General features: G+C 35.3%; 1 protein-coding gene across 3 annotated transcripts in view; it reads left to right on the top strand.

Moving 5' to 3' along the window:
* The window catches only part of arhgap9 (Rho GTPase activating protein 9), a 35282-nt gene that overhangs the window by 607 nt on the left and 14344 nt on the right, over positions 1 to 20331 (top strand). For 2 of the 3 annotated variants that reach the window (XR_007140662.1, XM_027147270.2), the window contains exons 2-5: positions 9390 to 9872; positions 11066 to 11370; positions 16390 to 16608; positions 16761 to 16838. Coding sequence is in view for 2 of the 3 variants with exons in the window: in XM_027147270.2 (XP_027003071.2) it covers positions 9488 to 9872; positions 11066 to 11370; positions 16390 to 16608; positions 16761 to 16838 (987 nt within the window). In the remaining variant the exon portion in view is untranslated. The remainder of the gene's footprint in view (positions 1 to 9389; positions 9873 to 11065; positions 11371 to 16389; positions 16609 to 16760; positions 16839 to 20331) is intronic. The other variant, XM_047814239.1, reaches the window with a different exon arrangement.

Raw genomic sequence — 20331 nt, 5'->3', positions numbered from 1 at the left:
TGCGCACGTCACTTTGGCAAACATAATCTTCTGCTTCATATATTTTTGCTGCTGGATATTTTTGTATATGTTTTTTGTGTGTGCGTGTTTTTTTTTTTAATTTTTTTATAATCGTTATAATCTAATAATCAGAATGTAGAAATATGCTGGAAATGTTTTCTGACAATTTATACTCTCACAATATGATGCATTCTAAGAAACAAAGATATTAAACTGTTCTTCTGTGTCTGGGCTAGTGTGGTGTCTTCAAGTATAAAAGCTTTGTACCTTTTAATATATATTTATATCACTTGGAAATATGTGGTATATTGTGTACATTTAAAATGATTGAAAGTACATGATTATTTATAGAGTAAAGAGTTAAATGTATACTACGTTCACCTTTGTATGTAAAAAAATACATAAAAGTTAATATTTGCTTGATTGTAGCATATGAGATGTTACAGTGCAGGACCCTGTTTGTATCGAGAGTGTGTAGTTTACTGCTGTAAGAATTTGCTGCTAAGGCCAGAGTAATAAATTTGAGTGCAACACTAATTCCCTGGACCAGCATGACATTGTAAAGATGAGTAAAATATCTGTTTAGGATTAATTTCCCATGTGGATTTCAAAGAAAGTGGTAACCAATAAATGTGTCCTTTAGCAGGATATTGTTAGGATATTGTAAAACTGTTACAGCGCTTTCTTTAAGGTCCCTCTGAATCTCAGCATTAATGTTTATACTACAGTTCTAAACACCAGGCAACATCAAATAGCACATTACTGTTACAGCACAATATTTCACAGACTTTTGTCTCACACAGTTTTTGACGTTTCTGACGTAACGTTGTGGAAAAAGGATGTGGTTACATTTTTTTTCCCCACATTTACAGCTTAGTAGATTTTAAGCACAGAGTCCCCAATACTTTTAGTAGTATGGGAAAAAACCTGTTTACAAACCGTCTGATTTTTGTTTTACCCTTAAACATGGGATGTGATGCTTTTGTTCATTCTCTATAAACAACTGTGTTAGCTCTTCTCCCAGTAAGACAGTCACAATAATGTTAGTGTTTGAAGTTCTTAGCACTGATATCAGACAAGTATTATTAAAACAAATTTTGTTATGTCTGTAACAATTGGCAGACCAAAGCATAAGTCTTGTAATAATTTTCTGATGATGCAAATGAAGATGTATTACACACTCTGTTTCCAGAGTAATGGTGCATTTTGGACAAAAGCCTTTCATCTGTGCAAGCAAAGTGCCTGTGTAGCTGCAGGATATGAAACACGTGAAGGAAACATTTTGCTTACACAGCTAATGGACTTTTTTTCTGAAAGACCCTGTTTCTCTGGAAGCAGACAATATACCTCATGCATTTTATAAGGAATAATCTTTTTGTTTTTTGTTCACTGTGAAAGTATCATTTGAAATACAGTACAGATCGAATCAAGACTTACACGCTGTATTGTACTTCGAGTCTAGTTCCTCTCAAGACAAGGGAGCGTTTTGTTTTTTTTCTTGCTCACATGCTGTCTCTTGTTTGCTTGTCTGGGATCTTAATTTACATTTGCTTTCTGTGAAGGAATTTTGTGTCAGTGCCTACAGTTGTTAAAAACACTATACAAATAAAATATAATTCAGCTGTATGAAATGAAAGCAATTCTCTTAAAACCAATGCATGACCTGAGACACCATGACATTTTTCTTAGATTTTAACTGTGGAGCTTGGTCTGTTTAGATAAACCAGAAGTCATTAATTGCCAGGATTATACTGAATTTATACTGAATCTATAGACTTTTTTTCCATGCATTTATTTATTTATTTGGACCTTTTTTCTTTTCAGTTTGAATGCGTTTGCTGTCACACAGTTGTTTATGCGCAGTGTCTTTAACGGTTAGTGGAAATGAAAGCAGTTACGTTCACAGAGCGAACTTGCTGCTGTTATAAGTTTATAACTCATGCACATCCACACAAATGTCCTTAACCAAAGAACTGCAGATGCTGCGGTTTTACCGCTCAGAAATTCTTTCTTTTTCTTTTCATCAGTTATGCTTTACTGTTTCCTATTTTATTTTTATTTATATTATTTATACCGTATCATGCTTTTTATCTTTAGCTGGCTCTGTAAATATACAGTTAAGTTAAAGGCCTCTTTATGTCCAGTTCACCAGATATTTTACACACTTCATATTTCCCTCACGTCTGTTTCCCAGGCAACATGTTTTTAAGTGTCAGTACATGTCATTTTGTCAGTTTATAAGTAAAAAAATATCTATTTCCATGTCAAAAAGTATCTCTCTCAGGATCAGTGAGATGAGAGCAAGATATGTGGAAGCTGGATGTACATCACCCCATTTGCGTGTTCAAGATTGTAAAAGAAAAATGACACTGACATATGTCTCCTTCCTCCACACAAAACATGACAGGGCATGAGCGATAAAAGCAAGTTTAAGAAGAGTTGGAAAGAATACCATGTTTTTGTCACAGCTGTATTGCCTCTGGACCATGGGCATGCAAACTAGAACACAAACATGTGACTGGTACTGTATATGATGATAGTCCTGCTGTCATAAAAGCCCATGTAGTACTATGTAGATTTAATGGAAGTTTCATAAAGATACTTTTTGCTTTGTGAAATCTGGCTATAGTGTCTGCTTTGTAAAAAAGCCAGCTCTATTGGTGTGTTATTAAAAATCACTCTGCTCCACTAATTTACTCTATTTTCTTATTTTACATTTACTTACATTACCATTTCCCTGACCGATAGAATTCTTTCAGATCTCTGTGGGAATTGCTCATTGGTGTCTGTGGGAGAAAGAATAATATTGCCCCGTGTGATGCAAAAATTGTTGCATTTTTCAAGTTGCACCACACGTTCAAATGCGGCACAGTGAAAGTTGATTAGCTATTCGTTGTTGAAGTCTGGCATCATGTACTCATGAGGAATTTTTGCAGGATATTTCATGGATATCAGAGTATTTCATAGGCTTGCCACAGTCAGACAAGTGTTTTGTGAATTGTGCAAGACTGAAACTTTTTACTGTAACTTCAGTGTTATAAGGCTACTTGTTAGCATTAGCCTAGCCTGGTTATCATGGAATATAGATCTGTCAAACTCCTGTATAACTTTTTTTTCTTTCAAAGTTTGTCTCTTTTGACATACAATAAGTGAAAGAAAATCTCTGATGCTGTTTTATCCATTTTTTCACTTATTGTCTGTCAAAGGAGAAAAACTTTGCTACTAACCTTGGTACTTATTTAGCTTAATTTATTGACCATAAAAGTCTTTCATCTTGGCACATTAAGAAAGTATACTCTTTCTTTCTTTCTTTCTTTCTTTCTTTCTTTCTTTCTTTCTTTCTTTCTTTCTTTCTTTCTTTCTTTCTTTCTTTCATGTGATAAAAGTTAATGAAATTCTTAGTTAGTGTTTTAAGTAAGAAAGTGGTAATAAATCGTAATAAATCATATATTCCACATAATCATGAGTTTTTCATAAGCATGGAATTTGTCATTGCCTATTACTATATACCTATAGTATACTTATATACAATACTATAGTATACGTATTATTCAGAAGCCATTGATTATTTTCAGCAGTTCAGACTGTTAGCTGTAATTCACATTGCAGGTTTATTAAAAAAGGTTTTGGTAGAAAATAAACTTACACAGCTGATGTCGGCTGTTTAGTTAACTCTTAGAGAACTTGGAGAAAGTGAGGAAACATCTGTTTATAGCTGTTATAACATAAGTGATGAGTCGCTAACAATACTATACAGTATATGGATAAACAACATTATGGCTTCTTTAATAAATAAGATATTGTACTAATAGGAAAAGTGCTATTGTACATATATTACAAGTTAATTACATAATATTAGAATAATATATATTTAATACATGATATTACACTATAGCTATATTGTAATAATATAATTTTATGAGATTTGAAACTTTCTTGATATGCTTCTTGTTCTAGTTTACATGTAAGTAGTGAAAGTAATACATTCATAAAATGTATAATTTGGAAAGACACTTACACAGATTGAAATGCTGCAATCTGAATTATTCATTCATTAAAGAGTTTGTGTATGCGTTTTCTTGCATTACCACTATTCAAAACAAGTGACTACAGCATGTTTCCTAAATTACACTCTCTGCCAAATTGCACTAACCTGGAGTGATTTTGTTCGTGTAATAAACGCCAGTCCTGTAGCAACTGATTCGACTGTGGTTTGAAGAAACACGGATCGATAGATAAATCAAGTTGACTTTGTAACAGGGAGAAATTGTACATAGCTGTGTGCAAAGTGTATGCATCTCAGATTAATTCTCTCTCTGAATCCGTGGTAAATGAGGGAACTCTGGCTTACACGGCTGATCCAGGGCCATTCAGCCGGGATTAGTGTATGTAAGATAAGGAAATGTACACATCTGATCACTGACTTATTCTAAGCTGTTTCGCTGTTATTTAGCAGCAATTTATTTCATAACACTTTATGGGACCTTAAAAAACCTTAATTTATCCAAAATGACCTTTCTGACTTAATAAAACATAATAAATCGAAGTATTTATGAGAGCTAATACAAGCTGCATTGCTCAAATCCCACACAGATACTGCAAGCCTTTGTTCTCTTCCTGGTTTCATTAGTGGTTGACCACAGCCAGCATCACTGAGTCAGTCTTGTTCAGTTTCTGCCTTCATGACAAACAATTTATCCATGTTTACATTCACAAATGTCTGTATGATTGTTTTTTTACTTGTAGCAGAAGTTATTTTCTTCACATATCCCAGCCTTTTACAGCATTGGGGATGGAGCACAGGTTTAGCTTCTGGTCAGTAACACAGAGTCTCGAACATTTAGCCACAACTTCCTCTTTTTGTGACACTCATTTTATTTTATACCACATTCATGAAGACTTGGTCTCATATGTGCAGTGTTCACCTGCTACAACTTACATTTATTTTCTTCATGATATAATTTAATATGAAGAATATGATAGAAGTGTTGGCTGTACACTTTATTTATATGACAGAATGCAATCCATGTAAAGACACACACAAAATATTTATTCATGAATGAATAAAGGGCCCTAAATCATCTCATATTAAATACAAATACAATACAAATGTCTTTTAGAGCTTTTCACTGTATCCGAAAGGGCAAAACTCTCATTATACGTTTTTTAAAAGCGATTTTAACAAGAATGCTTAATGGAATGCTTAAGAATGCTTGCCTCAAGAGCTTACTGTTGGCTAAAGTAAGGAAAACTGTAAATTTATAGAAAATGTGTACATGTGAAACTGAATGTAAAAATATATTATATTGTAAAAAAAAAAACATTGTAAAATCCAATCAGCTACAAGCTACAGTGTAAAAATCTAGACACTCAGTGAAAGATAAGATCAAATCAATAATTCCCTTAACACACTGCCAAGCAAATGTTTATTTACATTTGCCAAGCTTTGATATATATGGTCATGTACTATTCTATGAATGTTTTATCAAGTCCAAAAAAATTCTGAAAAAAAAAATGGATCTGGGATATGGCACCCTTCCCTTTCTCTAGTTTGTTTGCCCCTCACTATTGCCACACAGGTAGCATGCAGCACCTCGCTGACTTGTCATTGCTGCTCAGTGAAGGCAAATACCTGCTGGTGACTGCGTGGTTGGTTTGCATACATGCGAAGATAGGGCTGAGAGGGCAAAAGAGTCCTCACCACTACAAATCCTTTATAGAATGGCAGGAAAGTAAATACATTCAATAAAGCTTTTGGAAAGATTAGCAATTTTGAGTTGGACTTTGGTGATCTTGCATGTGGCTTCCTGTTTTCTCCACTTGTGTTCACTTCAAAGCTGCTCTTCACTTCCTGTCAAGACAGAAGCATATTCATTTAATAGACCTATTTGGAAAGGGATGCAGAAGAAAAACGTTTCATATTAAATAAATGTTCATTGTGCATGATTCTTATGTTATTGTGTAGATTTGAATCAAAATACAGATGCTGCCTCAAAGTGGCTAAATTTGCCGTTGGGTTTAATGGGGAGTGCATGTGTGCTCCATATGCTGAGAAGGTGGTTTTAACATAAACCACACCAAGCAGCACTCAAGCACACTACACTGCAGTGAGGATTAAGACTCCTGCCTTTGTGCACACACACACACACACACACACACACACACACACACACACACACACACATGCAGGAAGTCAAGCTGTGGCCTTGTTTACCTCTAGTCTAGCAAGCTGTTCTTGCATTTTTTTATGCTCTCCTCAGTGCATTCACGAGAGGAGGGAAATTTAGGAGAAGCTTCAATAGTCAGTAAATAAGCCAAATGTTTTCCATTTCTCTCTCGGATGTTTGTTCACATCAGCACATGTTGTTAAAGATAATATCAGGTTATAAGAAAACAAGCTACGTATAACATTTAGCAGGTGGTTGAGCTATTAAATTAGATGCTAATTAGATTTAGATTTGGTAAAAGGTGTAACAGCTTTGCAGGGCTGTTCACACTGGGTGTATTGTATATATTTAAAAATTATTGTTCGGTTAATTGGACATAATTGTAGATACTTATTTAAGTTACTTCTAGAATAGCTTTTCAACTTGTTCTGGTCCTTAAAAAACAGATGTCAATGTACTGCAAATATATTTAGGACTAGGAGGAAGCAGGAAAAAATATATAGTTTTAGGAATTAGGAAGAACTAGATACCCAATTCAACCTCTTTCTGCTATTTTTTGTATCATTTTCTATGTAATATTTAACTGTCTAAAGCCATAGCAGAGGAAACTCAATGCACTGATTAGGAAAAAAATGTCTTAGCGAAACGGATATAAGCCTAGCCAGTTTTGTAATCAGATTTGTAATCAGATCTTCAAACAAGAGAAGAGCGTTCACAGGCTCAGATTACAACTGACAAAGTTTTAGAATGTTTGAGTTAAAATTTTAATTACCTTTTAAAAACGCATTAATACAAAGAAGCAGCATAGTGATTGTATCCTCACCGGAGTAGGAAGAGATGACTTTTCCAAGACACAGACAATCATAGATGGCTATGAGGCTCGTATTTAAACACTGTGAGTAGATTATTTTCCCATCATAAACCTAATTCTTTACACTTTACCCATAATCTAACAGTAAAATTTCAGAATTAAAATTTCAGAATTAAAAATGTAAAAACATATTTCAGCTTACTTACAGTGAGGCCCAAACATCTGAGACCACAATGATTTTTTTATTTTTATTTTAAATTGGAAACAAATGATGAAATATTTAAAACAAAGAAAGTAAAAAGTTAACATTCAAGATGTTGTGCTATTTTCTAGGTCCCTATTTAAATGTAAGCCAATTCCAATCCTGACCATGTTAATTTATTGTAAAATAAATAAATAAATAAATAAAATAAAAATAAAATCAGATTCTCAGGTCTAATCACTTCTATTGAAGCATTTTTGTTCAGAAGACACTGTTAAATTTAATTTAAAATGGAGCATAAGGTTTGAGTCAATGTAAGAGTCCTTGCCAGCTGGAGTGCACACTGTTATTAAAACAAAAAAGTTGAGAAACCGATTGTATTTTTCAAAGATTCTGCTTTTCACTGGAGTTGCCATCACTAATATAATTTGTAATGTGTTTGTAATTGTATTAAATTATAAAAGAATGCAAAATAGGAGCATTTTTACTGGTTTTCTGAGACTTTTGGAACCCACTGTATATAGTTGGAAATGTTGATGTTTGACCATGTGAAGGCTTTTGCTATGGCCAGTGCACATATTGTCAACCCTGTTTCTGGTGTTATACATTTATTTTACATCTGATGAGCACTACATTTTTCTAATATAAATCATCTTATTATTCTTTCTCTTCTAAAATGACTGGTGCAGGCTACATCGTATTCTGTACAGATATGAAAGTTGTTTGGTCAGTAGATATAGAGGTGATAGAGATGATTCTGAGCAGACTGGTCATAGCATATTCTTTTACATCTTGTTCCACATCATTTAATATTTAAGTTGTATAGTGAAAGTTGTTTTCTTGCCTGATTTCACAACAGCCAAGAAGACTGAAGTAGCATTTAACTCTGCCCAGTTATTTGGACAGCTAATTTGGCTGGTACTCTAAACATATTTAACTTGAGAAATATAACTTGAGAAATAATCGCCTTTTTTTTGGGGGATATCATAAAACATATCATTTTCCCCAGTGTGTTTCTGGGATTGGTTCAACATCCAGTTTTAAACAGAGTTATAAACAATATGGCTTCCACATGCCAATAAATCCTAACTGGCTAGAGATTGGTTTACTTATTGTTCAGGACAAGGTTCTGCATAGTCATATATGGGGTATGCTGTAACTTTCTGGGGAAATGCCTGTTTAATTGAGCTGAAATTTTGTTTTATTGTGTTTTTGTGTTACTTAGAAAAAGGATTTCCAATGATGACTTCATTAACTGAAAGCATCCGTTTTTGCCAGGCGTTTGACACGATTCCCATTACGCTATCACAAAATCCAGTGCCGAAATGTGAATAGAAATGTCTTAAAATTAATTCTTCTACATGATCCTTGGCATTTAAAGAATTTTAAATAAAAAAGTCCACTGTATTTTTAGTTGTTTTGGATAATCATCAATAGATCAGTTCTTCATAACATTCATATCATAACAAAATTCTCAAGAATTCAAAGAAAGACCTAGCTGTTTGGAGCATGAAGTGTGGTAAATTATGAATGCTTTTATTGATTACCACACAGCTCAACATTTATGAGCAGGCCAAGATTTTGAAGAGGCTGACTATGATCATTGATACTGGATGCTGTAACATTCAAATAAAATTCTTACAACCTGCTTATTCAGTGCACTTGGGATTTACATTTACAGCATTTGTTTTTTTTTTATCCAGAATTATAGAAGCTCATGACAATCTCATTCTACAGGGTACCAAAATTCTTCATACATGGAGTAGATAAACCTTTTAGCTAAAGTCTTTATTCTAAAATCTTTTATAATTAGTTGATATATATGTTTTATATATATATATATATATATATATATATATATATATATATATATATATATATATATATATATATATATATATATATATATAAACAAGAGTTCATCATGATAAAAAAAGATGATGCCATGTTACATTCTGCTAAAAAAAGTGTTCAATACCCAATAGAATGTAGAATGGAGACTTTTGGGACATGTTGTAGTACAAATAGGTCAAAATCTAAGAAAGAAATCAAACCCTGTTACTAATTAACTAGTACAGCAAATAAACCGAATACATCTTTTTTGATACATCTTTTTTCTTGTGTGTTTTATTGTATGTGATTTTTCTGTACCTTATGCACTTTTTTGGTCCTTGGATGTGCTAATCTCTTTCCCCACCATTCGTTTCAGAGCATGCCACAATGGGCATCACACTGTCTTCCCTCAGTGTCCAACAGTGCTAGCTGCTACTGTGGCATCTGCCCTTTCACCTGGTGCCTCTGAGAGTCATGTTGTCCGGCAGCTGGTACCGGAGCATGTCCAGCCCCACCCACAGCCGTCAAGTGGGCAGGGGCTCATTGACACCTGGCCTTGTGGTTCTGGAAGCCCAGTATGACTACTCATATCGTGGGGCAGATGGACAGACTATCTCCATACACGACGGTGAGCGCTTTCTTTTGCTGAAAAAGACGAACCCTGACTGGTGGCAGGTGAGGAGGCTTGGAGTTGGGAAGAAAGCCAAGCCATTGTACGTGCCTGCCACTTATGTCACCGAGGTGCAAGTCAACACACTGCATTCTCCTCAGACCAGCAACCAAACAACAGCTTCACCTCAACACTCCTGGCTGGTGGCTCGCAGCTCACACAACCCCTTCTCACAGATACAATGCTCAGGTATAGTGTGTGTGTGTGTGTGTGTGTGTGTGTGTGTGTGTGTGTGTGTGTGTGTGTGTGTGTGTGTGTGTGTGTGTGTGTGTGTGTGTGTGTGTGTGTGTGTGTCATTGTGAATGTTCTAATTGTCTTGGAAAATAAATGCAGGTGGTGTGTTGTGATGAAGGCTGTGTGTTTGTCAAGGGTGTATTTTTTGTGTGTAATGAATTGTAGTATACAAACAAATTAACTGTAGGTCAGAGATGATCAGACAAGAGATCCGTATCAAAGCTTCATAAGTGAGGAATAAAACTTAGTGGAATATGCTAAAAATAATGGTGTCCTGCCATTAAGTTATTAATTCTTTACAATATTCCAGTAACAGAAGTGTTTTATTTCTCTTCAACTACAGCAATTTGTCAATGTAAGACACGAAAATGTTGCTTGTCATCCTCCAAGATGTCATCTCAAAGCCTGCGTCTCCTTGCAGAATACTAAATACATATATACATACATATAAATATATACATACATATAAATACATATACATATAATTCTAGTATAAATTACTATAGAAATGATAATGTATTTGAATAAGCAAAAATATCACACCCATATTTGCATCTTCAGCAAACTGACACATAATTGCAAGCACAGAATCAAATAGAATGTCTTAGTATGCTGTAGCATTCAGATTACACTTTACTGCAACTAAGAGTCTGTCCCAAACATTCCAACATGTCATTGTCCTTGTGTAGAAAGCAAGGTCTGTGAGAGTGAGTGTAAACAGGTGTTTGATGAACTCCAGAATGAATGACTTCATTAGTAGGGGGGCGTGATGTAGTTTAAACATAAGGCTTTTAATTTGTTTTTGGGAATCAAAACAAATCTTTCAGTCAGCTCAGTTTTGGTGGTTGTGTAGCAACCAGTGCGAATCAGTAGGCTTGTACACCACACTCCGAGCTTGCTGATTTGAATACCACCCAGAACAGGAAGGGATGTTTACCTACTGTAGCTCCATTCTGACGCTGGCTGTAGTGTCATGTTGTGGAGAAAAATACTCTTTACCACATGGAAATCTAGAAATATTGGTAAATTTAGAAAATTGTAGGTATTTACGAGTGGGTCTAATGGGTTCTGGTGTTGACATATCTGTTTTATATGAGTGTAGCATTCTACATTGACTCTAATCGTTGCTCTGTCTTCTCCCTTACCAGCACCTACTAAAGAATTCTGTCATTCCATGGAGGACCTAAACAGTAACAGTGCTTTTACGAACACGTGCATAAGAAAAGTCTCACCAGGAAGACATTTCACCAAATCGTCCATCTCTACAAACAGCTCAGGTCACCTCAAGGTTCCAGGGTCTTTAATACCACGCAGTAAGAGCTCCAGTCACCTGCCTCAGAACCCATATGGGGAACTGCACATCACCAGGCCAAGTTCATCGACCTCCCCTAAGTCGTTCAGCCAGTGGGATATGTCGAGCACCACTTGCAAACAGACAGGCGGAAACATCCAGGTGACATATATACACACCCACACCCACACATGCAAATGTCCATGTATTGATAAATCAGTATTCTGTGCTACATTTTTACCAGTGCATTGATTAAGTTGCTTTCAAGCCCCTTGTGATAAATACCAATATCTTTATGGCATATTTTAATCGACTGTGATGGATTCAATTCACTTTTTAATCAGTTGAATCAAATGAAAAGATTTTTAAGACTTTTGAACTGAGGCCAAATCAAATCTTAGAATTTTTGGGAGTTCTGTGTAAGATAGACTTCTTTTTAAGGTATCCTGTGAATTATTATTACTGAATAGCAGGAGTGAAGCACAGAAATCCTCTTTAGTCTTGACTCATAGAATGGACCTGTAACTCTCTTGTAACTCTAATGAATTTACTCACTCCTTTATTCTCTTATTCCCTCACATGTAGAAGACTTTCCACTAGGGGAAGCTAATGGTAACGTGGCATATAGTAAGGCTCACTGACTATGATGGAAGCACTGTGCCCATTGAGCTGCCTTGTAAATAATGTGGCTTTACTGTTATGAAATAAAATACATTCTTAATATTCGAGATCAGTACCTATAACCCCAAAAAGTTGTGGATTGTATATTGCCGAAAATTTTAGTGGCAAAGACTTTGATTTAGATGAATTCATTTTTGTGACATTTTTTCTTTTGTATAGATTGATTTTCTTTTGAATCTATACAAATCATTTTTAATTTATTCTTATTATTTACAGTTAAGGTCTTTTTGTGTGAAAGAGTTTATCTGTGAAGTTTTTTTAGAAAGAAAAAACATTTTGAGCATAATAGATGTAATCGAAAGCAATTCCAGTTGGGTATTGGTATCAGTTGATGCTTAAGGTTTCAGTATTGGTATTGGAAAAGAAAAAGTGGTATCACGAAATCTCTACTCTCTCTACTTCCACATGACATGTTTTGCAATGCTGCAATACATAACTGATTGGTGTTTTACTTCATTCACTTGGTCACCAGTACTCTAATGAACGTACAAGAATGTAACTCTTGAAATGTAAAATAAATAAATAAATAAAAATTACTAGTGATAAATGTCTTTATCCTGCTACCCTTAGCAGGTTGTATCGATTCACTTAATGTGCAGTGCTGTAATAACAAAACAGTATTCATTAAACATAGATATCAACTCATCTCAGATAAAGATCCATTTCAGGTCTTGCAACATAGTAAAAACAAACCATCAATAAGGTTTGATTTTAACCAGTAACGCTGGCTTGCAGTAGAAATTCCTTTTAACCCTTTCATGTGTTCTTTTTTAACATTGAATGAATTGGTTTTCCTTGAAAATATTTGACATATTATGATAAATATTTCTATATAAGAGGCTTGTTAGCTCTTTTTACCAGAGGCCATAAAGTATGTATATTTTGTGTCTGTTTTGGGCTGCTTCTATTCAACATTGAATTTCGACATTTGAGTGAGAAAATACTCAGAACTTCGGTAGAGTTACCGAAGTTCTGAGTATTTTTCACTCAAATGTTTATAACATCAAACTAAATGGTGATATCAAACACGTTTCTGCTCTCGGAGATTGATTATGAAAGTGTTATCTCATCACTAAAATTGAGTAATCACTAAAATTCTGTATAAGTTTTGCCAACAGAGGTAAAAGAATCTCACATTGAAATCCAACAGTGTCCTGACTAATTGTAGCAATCAAATCATTTATTTGTTTATACTGAAAATGTGGAAGTCGATTTCCATTCTGCTAGTGTACTGGTAGAAAAAGGGTTCAATAGTATGAAGCTACTCACATTGGCCTGTTTTTTTCAGTGTATACAATACAGACATGTGCATATAATTCCTACATCATTTCTCTGAGTAATATGAGATTACAGATACATTTAGGTCACACGTTTCCATTACAGTTTATAAATCACATTATCAACCACTGTTTTGCACTGTTCTCTTTATACATGTACACACTCACATGCTTACATCCTATGGTAAAGTCATGGTAAAGTTTTTTTTTACTCTAGTGGGAAGTGAGAATGTCCTTGTGGTATTTTTAATACTGTCCCTAAATCATCATTCCGACGCCACACAAAATAGTGGTTGTGTATGTGTATTTTATAAACCGGACTGGAAATGTGAGGTAATGTGACATTTACAATTGTTTTTTTTTTTAGTGTTGTATTTTTAGTGTTGTTGTGTTTTTAGTTTGATTGCTTTCTGTCTATTTCTGTTGTTATTTCTATGTAATGTTCACAAACATCTGTGAAACAAGTTAGTTCCTGTTCTAAAATATAAATAGTCATTCTCTCACCAGGCGCTGCACATCATTTTTGATGATGTTAAGACAAAAAAAAGAAGAAGAAGTTTGTCATGTTTCTGAGAAAGTGCAATTCTGAAGATGAGACCTTTCATAAGAATTAATTAAACTACATACATTTAAAAAAAAAAATACATTTGTGTGGTTTGTCCACAGTTACACTTCTGCATGTTACTTGTTGAGGTAGAATTGGTTATACAAAACGCATGCGTTATTATTTTATGTAAATTTTGCAACAAACAACAGTTGTTGAGCAAACAAGAGCTGTGCTGAAAATGTATTGCCGGATCAGATTCATGCAATCAACAGCACGGTGGTATAATAGTAGGTATATAATATATTGCAGGCAAGCATTTTTTTAATCTAGAATAGATTTCCTTATTAGTGGTGAAGTGTAAAAGAAAGGCAGTGGTCACAGTTAAACAAACGCATGCACACATTAGTACGAAGAACAAATAAAGATGATTCTGTTTGAAAAGACTTTATTTAAACCACAACGGTTTCGTCTCCATAAAGGCTTTGGAAGTGACGTATATTTGCTATGTTTACAGATGCTAAATATGTGTACTGAAACTTTAAATGCCTGCTTTAGGCAAAAATGGTGTTGAGATAGAGGTAGTGTCCTAAAACAGTAACACACTAAGTATTCTGGCACAAGACCTCATTAGTTTGAGTTGCTGGGAAAATGATGGCATGAGACATAATACACGGTTAAATGTATGGCTGGGACAAAAAAAAATCTCTTGTCCCATCTGTGAAAGCACATATCTGTTTCCCTTTAACATCCTTTAACACAAAAGTTCAGGGAAAATATTGTGTTACACTATATTTTATACTATGGCCAAAGGTTTGTAGATACCTGACCATTGTATGTGTGTATGTTTGTATGTTTTTTCAACATCTTATTCCAGATTTAGTCCTCATTAGCTGTTAGAACGACCTCCAGCCTACAGCGAAGGCTTATCACTAGATTTTGTTTTGTGGCTATGTGGATTTGTGCTCCTTCAACCACAAAATAACTTAATCCTGAAAGTGTTCAATGGGGTTGAAGTCACGGCTCTATGCAGGACACTCGAGAACTTTCACAGCAATGTCTACAAACAGACTCATACATGCCTGTGACGCTCAGATGTCACATACTTTTAATGTGAAGAACGGTAGTTGAAGATGTGGGACATAAAATACTTTTAATCACATTTACATTCCCATACATATAGTAAGTTAATTATCATTCCTCTGTGTATCTTCTGCTGCTGTTGCTATTAATATTAGAGAGCAGCCACCTGGTGGTGAGTGACTGTTACTTGTTTTCTGACCCCTACTTTAATACAACAGAGTTACTTGAGTACAAGGCTGTACCTGCTCACTTTTTGACTAATTTTTGCAAATAATCTAACCATCTAACCCTGCTAAATCGTTGAGATACAAGGACACATTACAGGCAGCGATTCTAACATGCTGAGGTGATTTCCAGACTTTCTTTTGTTTTTTTCAGTTTGATGTTGTTTTTGTCTGTAAGAATGAAAAATCTTCTATGACAGATTGAAGTGTCTCGATCTTGAATAGGGTTTAATGGACTCTTATTCTTCTTCTGCGTTGTGCTTTTTGTTCTGTCTGTTTTGTTTCCCTCGATCTGTTTTTAATTGTAACTCAATACAGATATTGTATATTTGTGTATACCACATTTGTGATGAAATAGCTGTTGTATATTAATAGCTTTACAACTGGAATCATTTTAATTATGATGACCGTTTCATCATAATAAGTGACTGAGCTAAAAAAAACTAAAAACCGAAACATGATAGTTCCTTATTATTATTTATTAACTTATGTATGCCGGCTAGAAAATGCACCTGTCCCTCTTTTATTCTCTCTAAGTTATTAAGTCAAAAAGTGCAGCTTGTCATGTTCATGAGAAAACCCCAAACTGCTCTGTTCTGAAAACTTTACACTAGACTACTACCTTAGATTTTTTTTTTTAATACGCTAACGCTGGAGAAACTTTCATAACTGCTAAATACACATATCTTCAAAAAAAGGTATAATATATCAGCAATATGGATCTACTATACAAGTGACTTTGTAAATTATTATTATAGAAACATGCTTATATATTATAATGCTTTATACAGATTGTGCTGTTCTAGAAATCTAATCACATTATGATTACTGCGTGTTCAAAATTTTTGTTGTATACCTAATATATAACGCACACGACAGAACATTATTACATAAAAATAATACATGCTGGGAAAGTGGTCTGAAGTGTTATTCCTCTAATACCACAGCAAATTTTAATCTATTAATTAATGACGTGAACATTTAAAAAACAAAGAAGCTTCACTTACATCACGTACAAGTATGTTATGGTTAAAGAGCAAACAGATTTTCTTTTTGTCTGGAAAATAAAATGCAGCTTGTCCAGGTGACTGAGAAACCCAAAAGTGCAAACTGCTTTGTGCTGAAGATTTTTTTTGTAAACATGGAAATTTTTAATGCGATTATTAAAAAATGATGTGCAGCGTTCACCATGCATGTGCATGTGTACTAATACTAAAGGAATAATAAAGTGTTTGTTCATAATATAAACCTTTGATACTGACAGATCTGTTCTGTTATAGAATATTCATCCACATCTTCTGATTTGTAATTACAATGCTGCTATTTTATTTTATTTTTTTTAATTAAATCTTCATCCGTCTTTCTTTTTTAGACCTACCTCTCTCAGAGTTCATTGACAGAAATGCAGAGGAGGCAGTGGACAGATGTCCCAAGCCCGCTCCCAGGCCAGAAGCCTTTGCAGATGTTGCAGCTGTGGGAACAGTATCAAGACTCTGCCTCCGGTCGCTTGTACTACATCAACAGTGTTACAAAAGAGCGGTCATGGAAACCGCCACGTAGAGCTCGCCAGGGCGACAACATACACAATACGGTAACCAGGCACTTACTGGTCATTTCATCCATACATATTTAAACCTGCCATCTTGGGTTAAATTGAATTCCTTTGTTAGATTTATTAGGCATTCTGACATTTTCAAGTTTCTTTTTATTTCGTATCACATGCTCTTGTCGTCTCATTTTCAGGCCATTGTTACTCAGTTTAAGACTTCCTCATGTGACTCAAACTGCCTGTCATTTCCCCAGTACAGCTCAGGAAACAGGGTAAAGAAACTGTTTGCATGTGGGTGTGTCTGTGTGTCTGTACAGTATGTCTGTATGTTGCGATGTTTAAACTATCATGACACTATTAATACGTCCGTATAAACAAACAGAGCATATGCAGGTGACACCTGTTACATGGCAGAAGCTGAACTAAAACTATAACCCAGTTTGATGGGTTTGTTTCTATAACTCACTGAACAATTGATGCCTAGGAAAAAACAAACAAACAAACAAAAAAAACAGGTCATTTTTTTCTAATCTTCACCTGACCAATGAGCCTCAGAATCCTGAGGCTTCTTGGCTGTCAGGAGTGGAACCCGATGTAGTCTTCTACTATTTATTCATCTCAAGATTTGATGTCTTGTGCATACTGAGATGCATTGTTTGTTTTCACTTTTATTTTTGTTTGATCACCATGGTTGTAAGCAGTGCTTCGATGTAAAGGGTCACTTCCTGTTAGAGACTTCCTGTCAGCTCAGACCAGTTTGCACATTTGTATCTGATATCGCTAATCAACAAGGTGTTTCAGCAAGCAGACCCTCCACTTATAAGAGTTTTTCTGTTGTGTGGGAAAATCCCAGGAGATCAACAGTTTCTGAAATACTCAAACCAGCCTTCCTGATACCACCAACCCACCAAAGCCACGGTGTTCATACTTAGTCTCCAATCTGATGTTTGATGTCAACATTAACTGAAGTGACCCGTGTTTTTATGAATTGTGATGCCGCCACATGGTTGGCTGATAAGATAACTGCATGGCTATACAGGTATTTCTAATAAAGTGGCCAGTGAGTGTAGTTTAAAGTAGACATAAACATAAACATATAATAATAAAAATATTAATAATAATAATAATAATAATAATAATAATAATAATTATTATTATTATTATTATTATTATTCACATTCACATTGCTAAGACGTCTCTGAATGAGTTGTTTTTGAAAAAGTCAATTTTTTTTTACTTTCTAAATAAGAACTTTCACCATGTTAGTCAGAAGCAGGAGTTTTGTCTAGCTATTTAGAATCGTGTGCGTCTTTGCTGTTGAAAACTGATTTGAGGATACGGTGGACTTCCAGCTGTGTCTGATAATGACATTGAAGAGATTTTGAGTCGGCTTGTCTGTGCTCTGGCTGTGTGTGTTGTTCTGGATTTGGTTGTAAAATGTCCCGTGTACGAACTGATCAATAAAATTTCCTGATTGACCTTAGATTTTAGATCAAAAGGTAGACTGAACTGATTGTATAAGCAGAAAGCAGATAGGTCTATCTGAAAGTACAGTCCTTTACTTTTAGCTAGACAGCACACACACGCACATGTGCACATACACACACACACACACACACACACACACACACACACACACACACACACACACACACACACACACAGATTTCCTGAGGATGAGTGTGCAGATTAGAGCAGAAGCAGAGTCAAATTAGAAACGGGGATTACGCTTTTATTTATTTATTTATTTATTTGTTTGTTTATTTATTTATTTATTTATTTATTGCTTTTTGTGTAGCTAATCCTTCTAGTGTAAAGATGGTAACGGCTTTTGATCTAATGCTGAGGGCCAGAACAGATTCTACATTGGTAACTGAATTTACACAAATACACACACACACACACACACACACACACACACACACACACACACACACACACACACACAGATTTGCATTCAAATCTTGTTGTAAAGTTGTGTATATTTAGAAAATAATTACTGTGTACATGTTGTGAAGTCATAATTACGAGTGGGAAACTTGTTGGCGTTGGGGGTGTGTCAAGAGAAAACTATGGTAGAACTGTTATAACTGCAGGGCTGTCAAGTTTCACACATTGAGAGTGACAGTCACACATTTCGGTTATTTGTCACGCTCTCCCGCCACACATTGTATTTCTCATGCAGAAAAAATATTTATCATATATTTAATATGCCGCAGCGCCCAAAATGTATCTGTCCACACCGCTGTCTTTATGGAACCGGGCAGGAATCAAGCGCGTCACCTGGAGTTCTTAGTCGAGCCTGACACTTATCAGCCAATCAAAAAAGGCTACACAATAGCCAATCAGGAAATAGCTCTAATGTATATGGGTAAGATTTAACGCAACAACCAATGAAAAAACATATCCTGGAATTGTTCAGCATCATCCTCGTTCACCCACAGAGAAAACCACTGGAGCTGCGAGCATCACGATACTAAGTTATGATCTCCTGTTGTAACTTGTTTGACACAAACATTGACATTGATGACACTTGACTGCTGTCAGAGATGTTTCCCAGATATTCAGCATCAGTTTTTCATGAGTGTCTGTAACTTAGCCAACAGTTTTACAATCTGTTCACTGACAACACCTGCTCAGAACAAGTAGTCTAGGCCAATGGTTCTCAAACTGGCAGCCCTGAGATGGTGCCAGAAAACATACGAGTAATAGAGGCCCCTGGTTCCTTTTTTCAAAGATGACTGGATTGAACCAATTCGGGAGGCTATCAAAGATCACAGCCTTGGTTTTAGTGCTTCCACATTCTAATGCTGATGCCCAGAGGGTATTTTCGATGGTTGTTTTGAAAAATACCTCAACACGAAACAGCTTGTCTCTGGACGGGACATTGTCCTTAGTCATGACCCTAAAAATGGGCTTCAGCAGAGCTGTTTTCAATTGGGGGGGGGCACTTACAGTCGAATATACAACACTAAAGTTAACAGTGGCTTCATAATGTGATTCAAGCCATAAAAAAAAAGCAAAACACATCTGATGCTCATTCTTTATTCTTCATTTTGTAGCAGTAGCGTTTTTTCTTAAAAACTTTGCTGTTTTTTTATTTTATTTTGTTGTAATCAATTAAGAAGTATTTTGCTCTGATCAAACTGACCCCATGAACCTGACATTACTCCTGAATATGATCTTCTCAAGAGGACTCGAACTCACAGCTAACATTGAATAATAATAATAATAATAATAATAATAATAATAATAATAATAATAATTGTCGAGAGAGCTGCTTTTTTAATGACTGAGACACACTAAACCATGCTGCAGTTCCTTGTTCTATTGTAAGTGTGTGTGTGTGTGTGTGTGTGTGTGTGTGTGTGTGTGTGTGTGTGTGTGTGTGTGAGAGAGAGAGACAGAGAGAGAGAGAGAGAGAGAGAGAGAGAGAGAGAGAGAAACACACACACACAAATATTCAACATGCTGATTATGCCACCTTCCTTTAAAAATTGAGGAAGTTCATAAATGGAGAGCAATATGTCCTGGAGCTGTACCTCAGATGGGGTGAGTGTGGCATGACTGAAGCTGTAAAAACTAGCAGACTGTTCCCTGGATTAACAGATCTGGAATTTGCTGGATTATGATATTGCAGGCAGACTGACGAGCTCCGACGCTGTAAATTGGGTGTTTTTTTTTTTACTGAACAGGAAGAACTTTAACCGTGACAGTTATTTCAGCTGACACACAGGAACTACCACTCAGCAGCCTTGACAATTG

The sequence above is a fragment of the Tachysurus fulvidraco genome, chromosome 5 (genome assembly GCF_022655615.1).
Source record: "Tachysurus fulvidraco isolate hzauxx_2018 chromosome 5, HZAU_PFXX_2.0, whole genome shotgun sequence".
NCBI lineage: Eukaryota > Metazoa > Chordata > Actinopteri > Siluriformes > Bagridae > Tachysurus > Tachysurus fulvidraco.
Note: the sequence above shows the minus strand (reverse complement) of the source record. Positions and strands in the feature narration are given on the sequence as shown.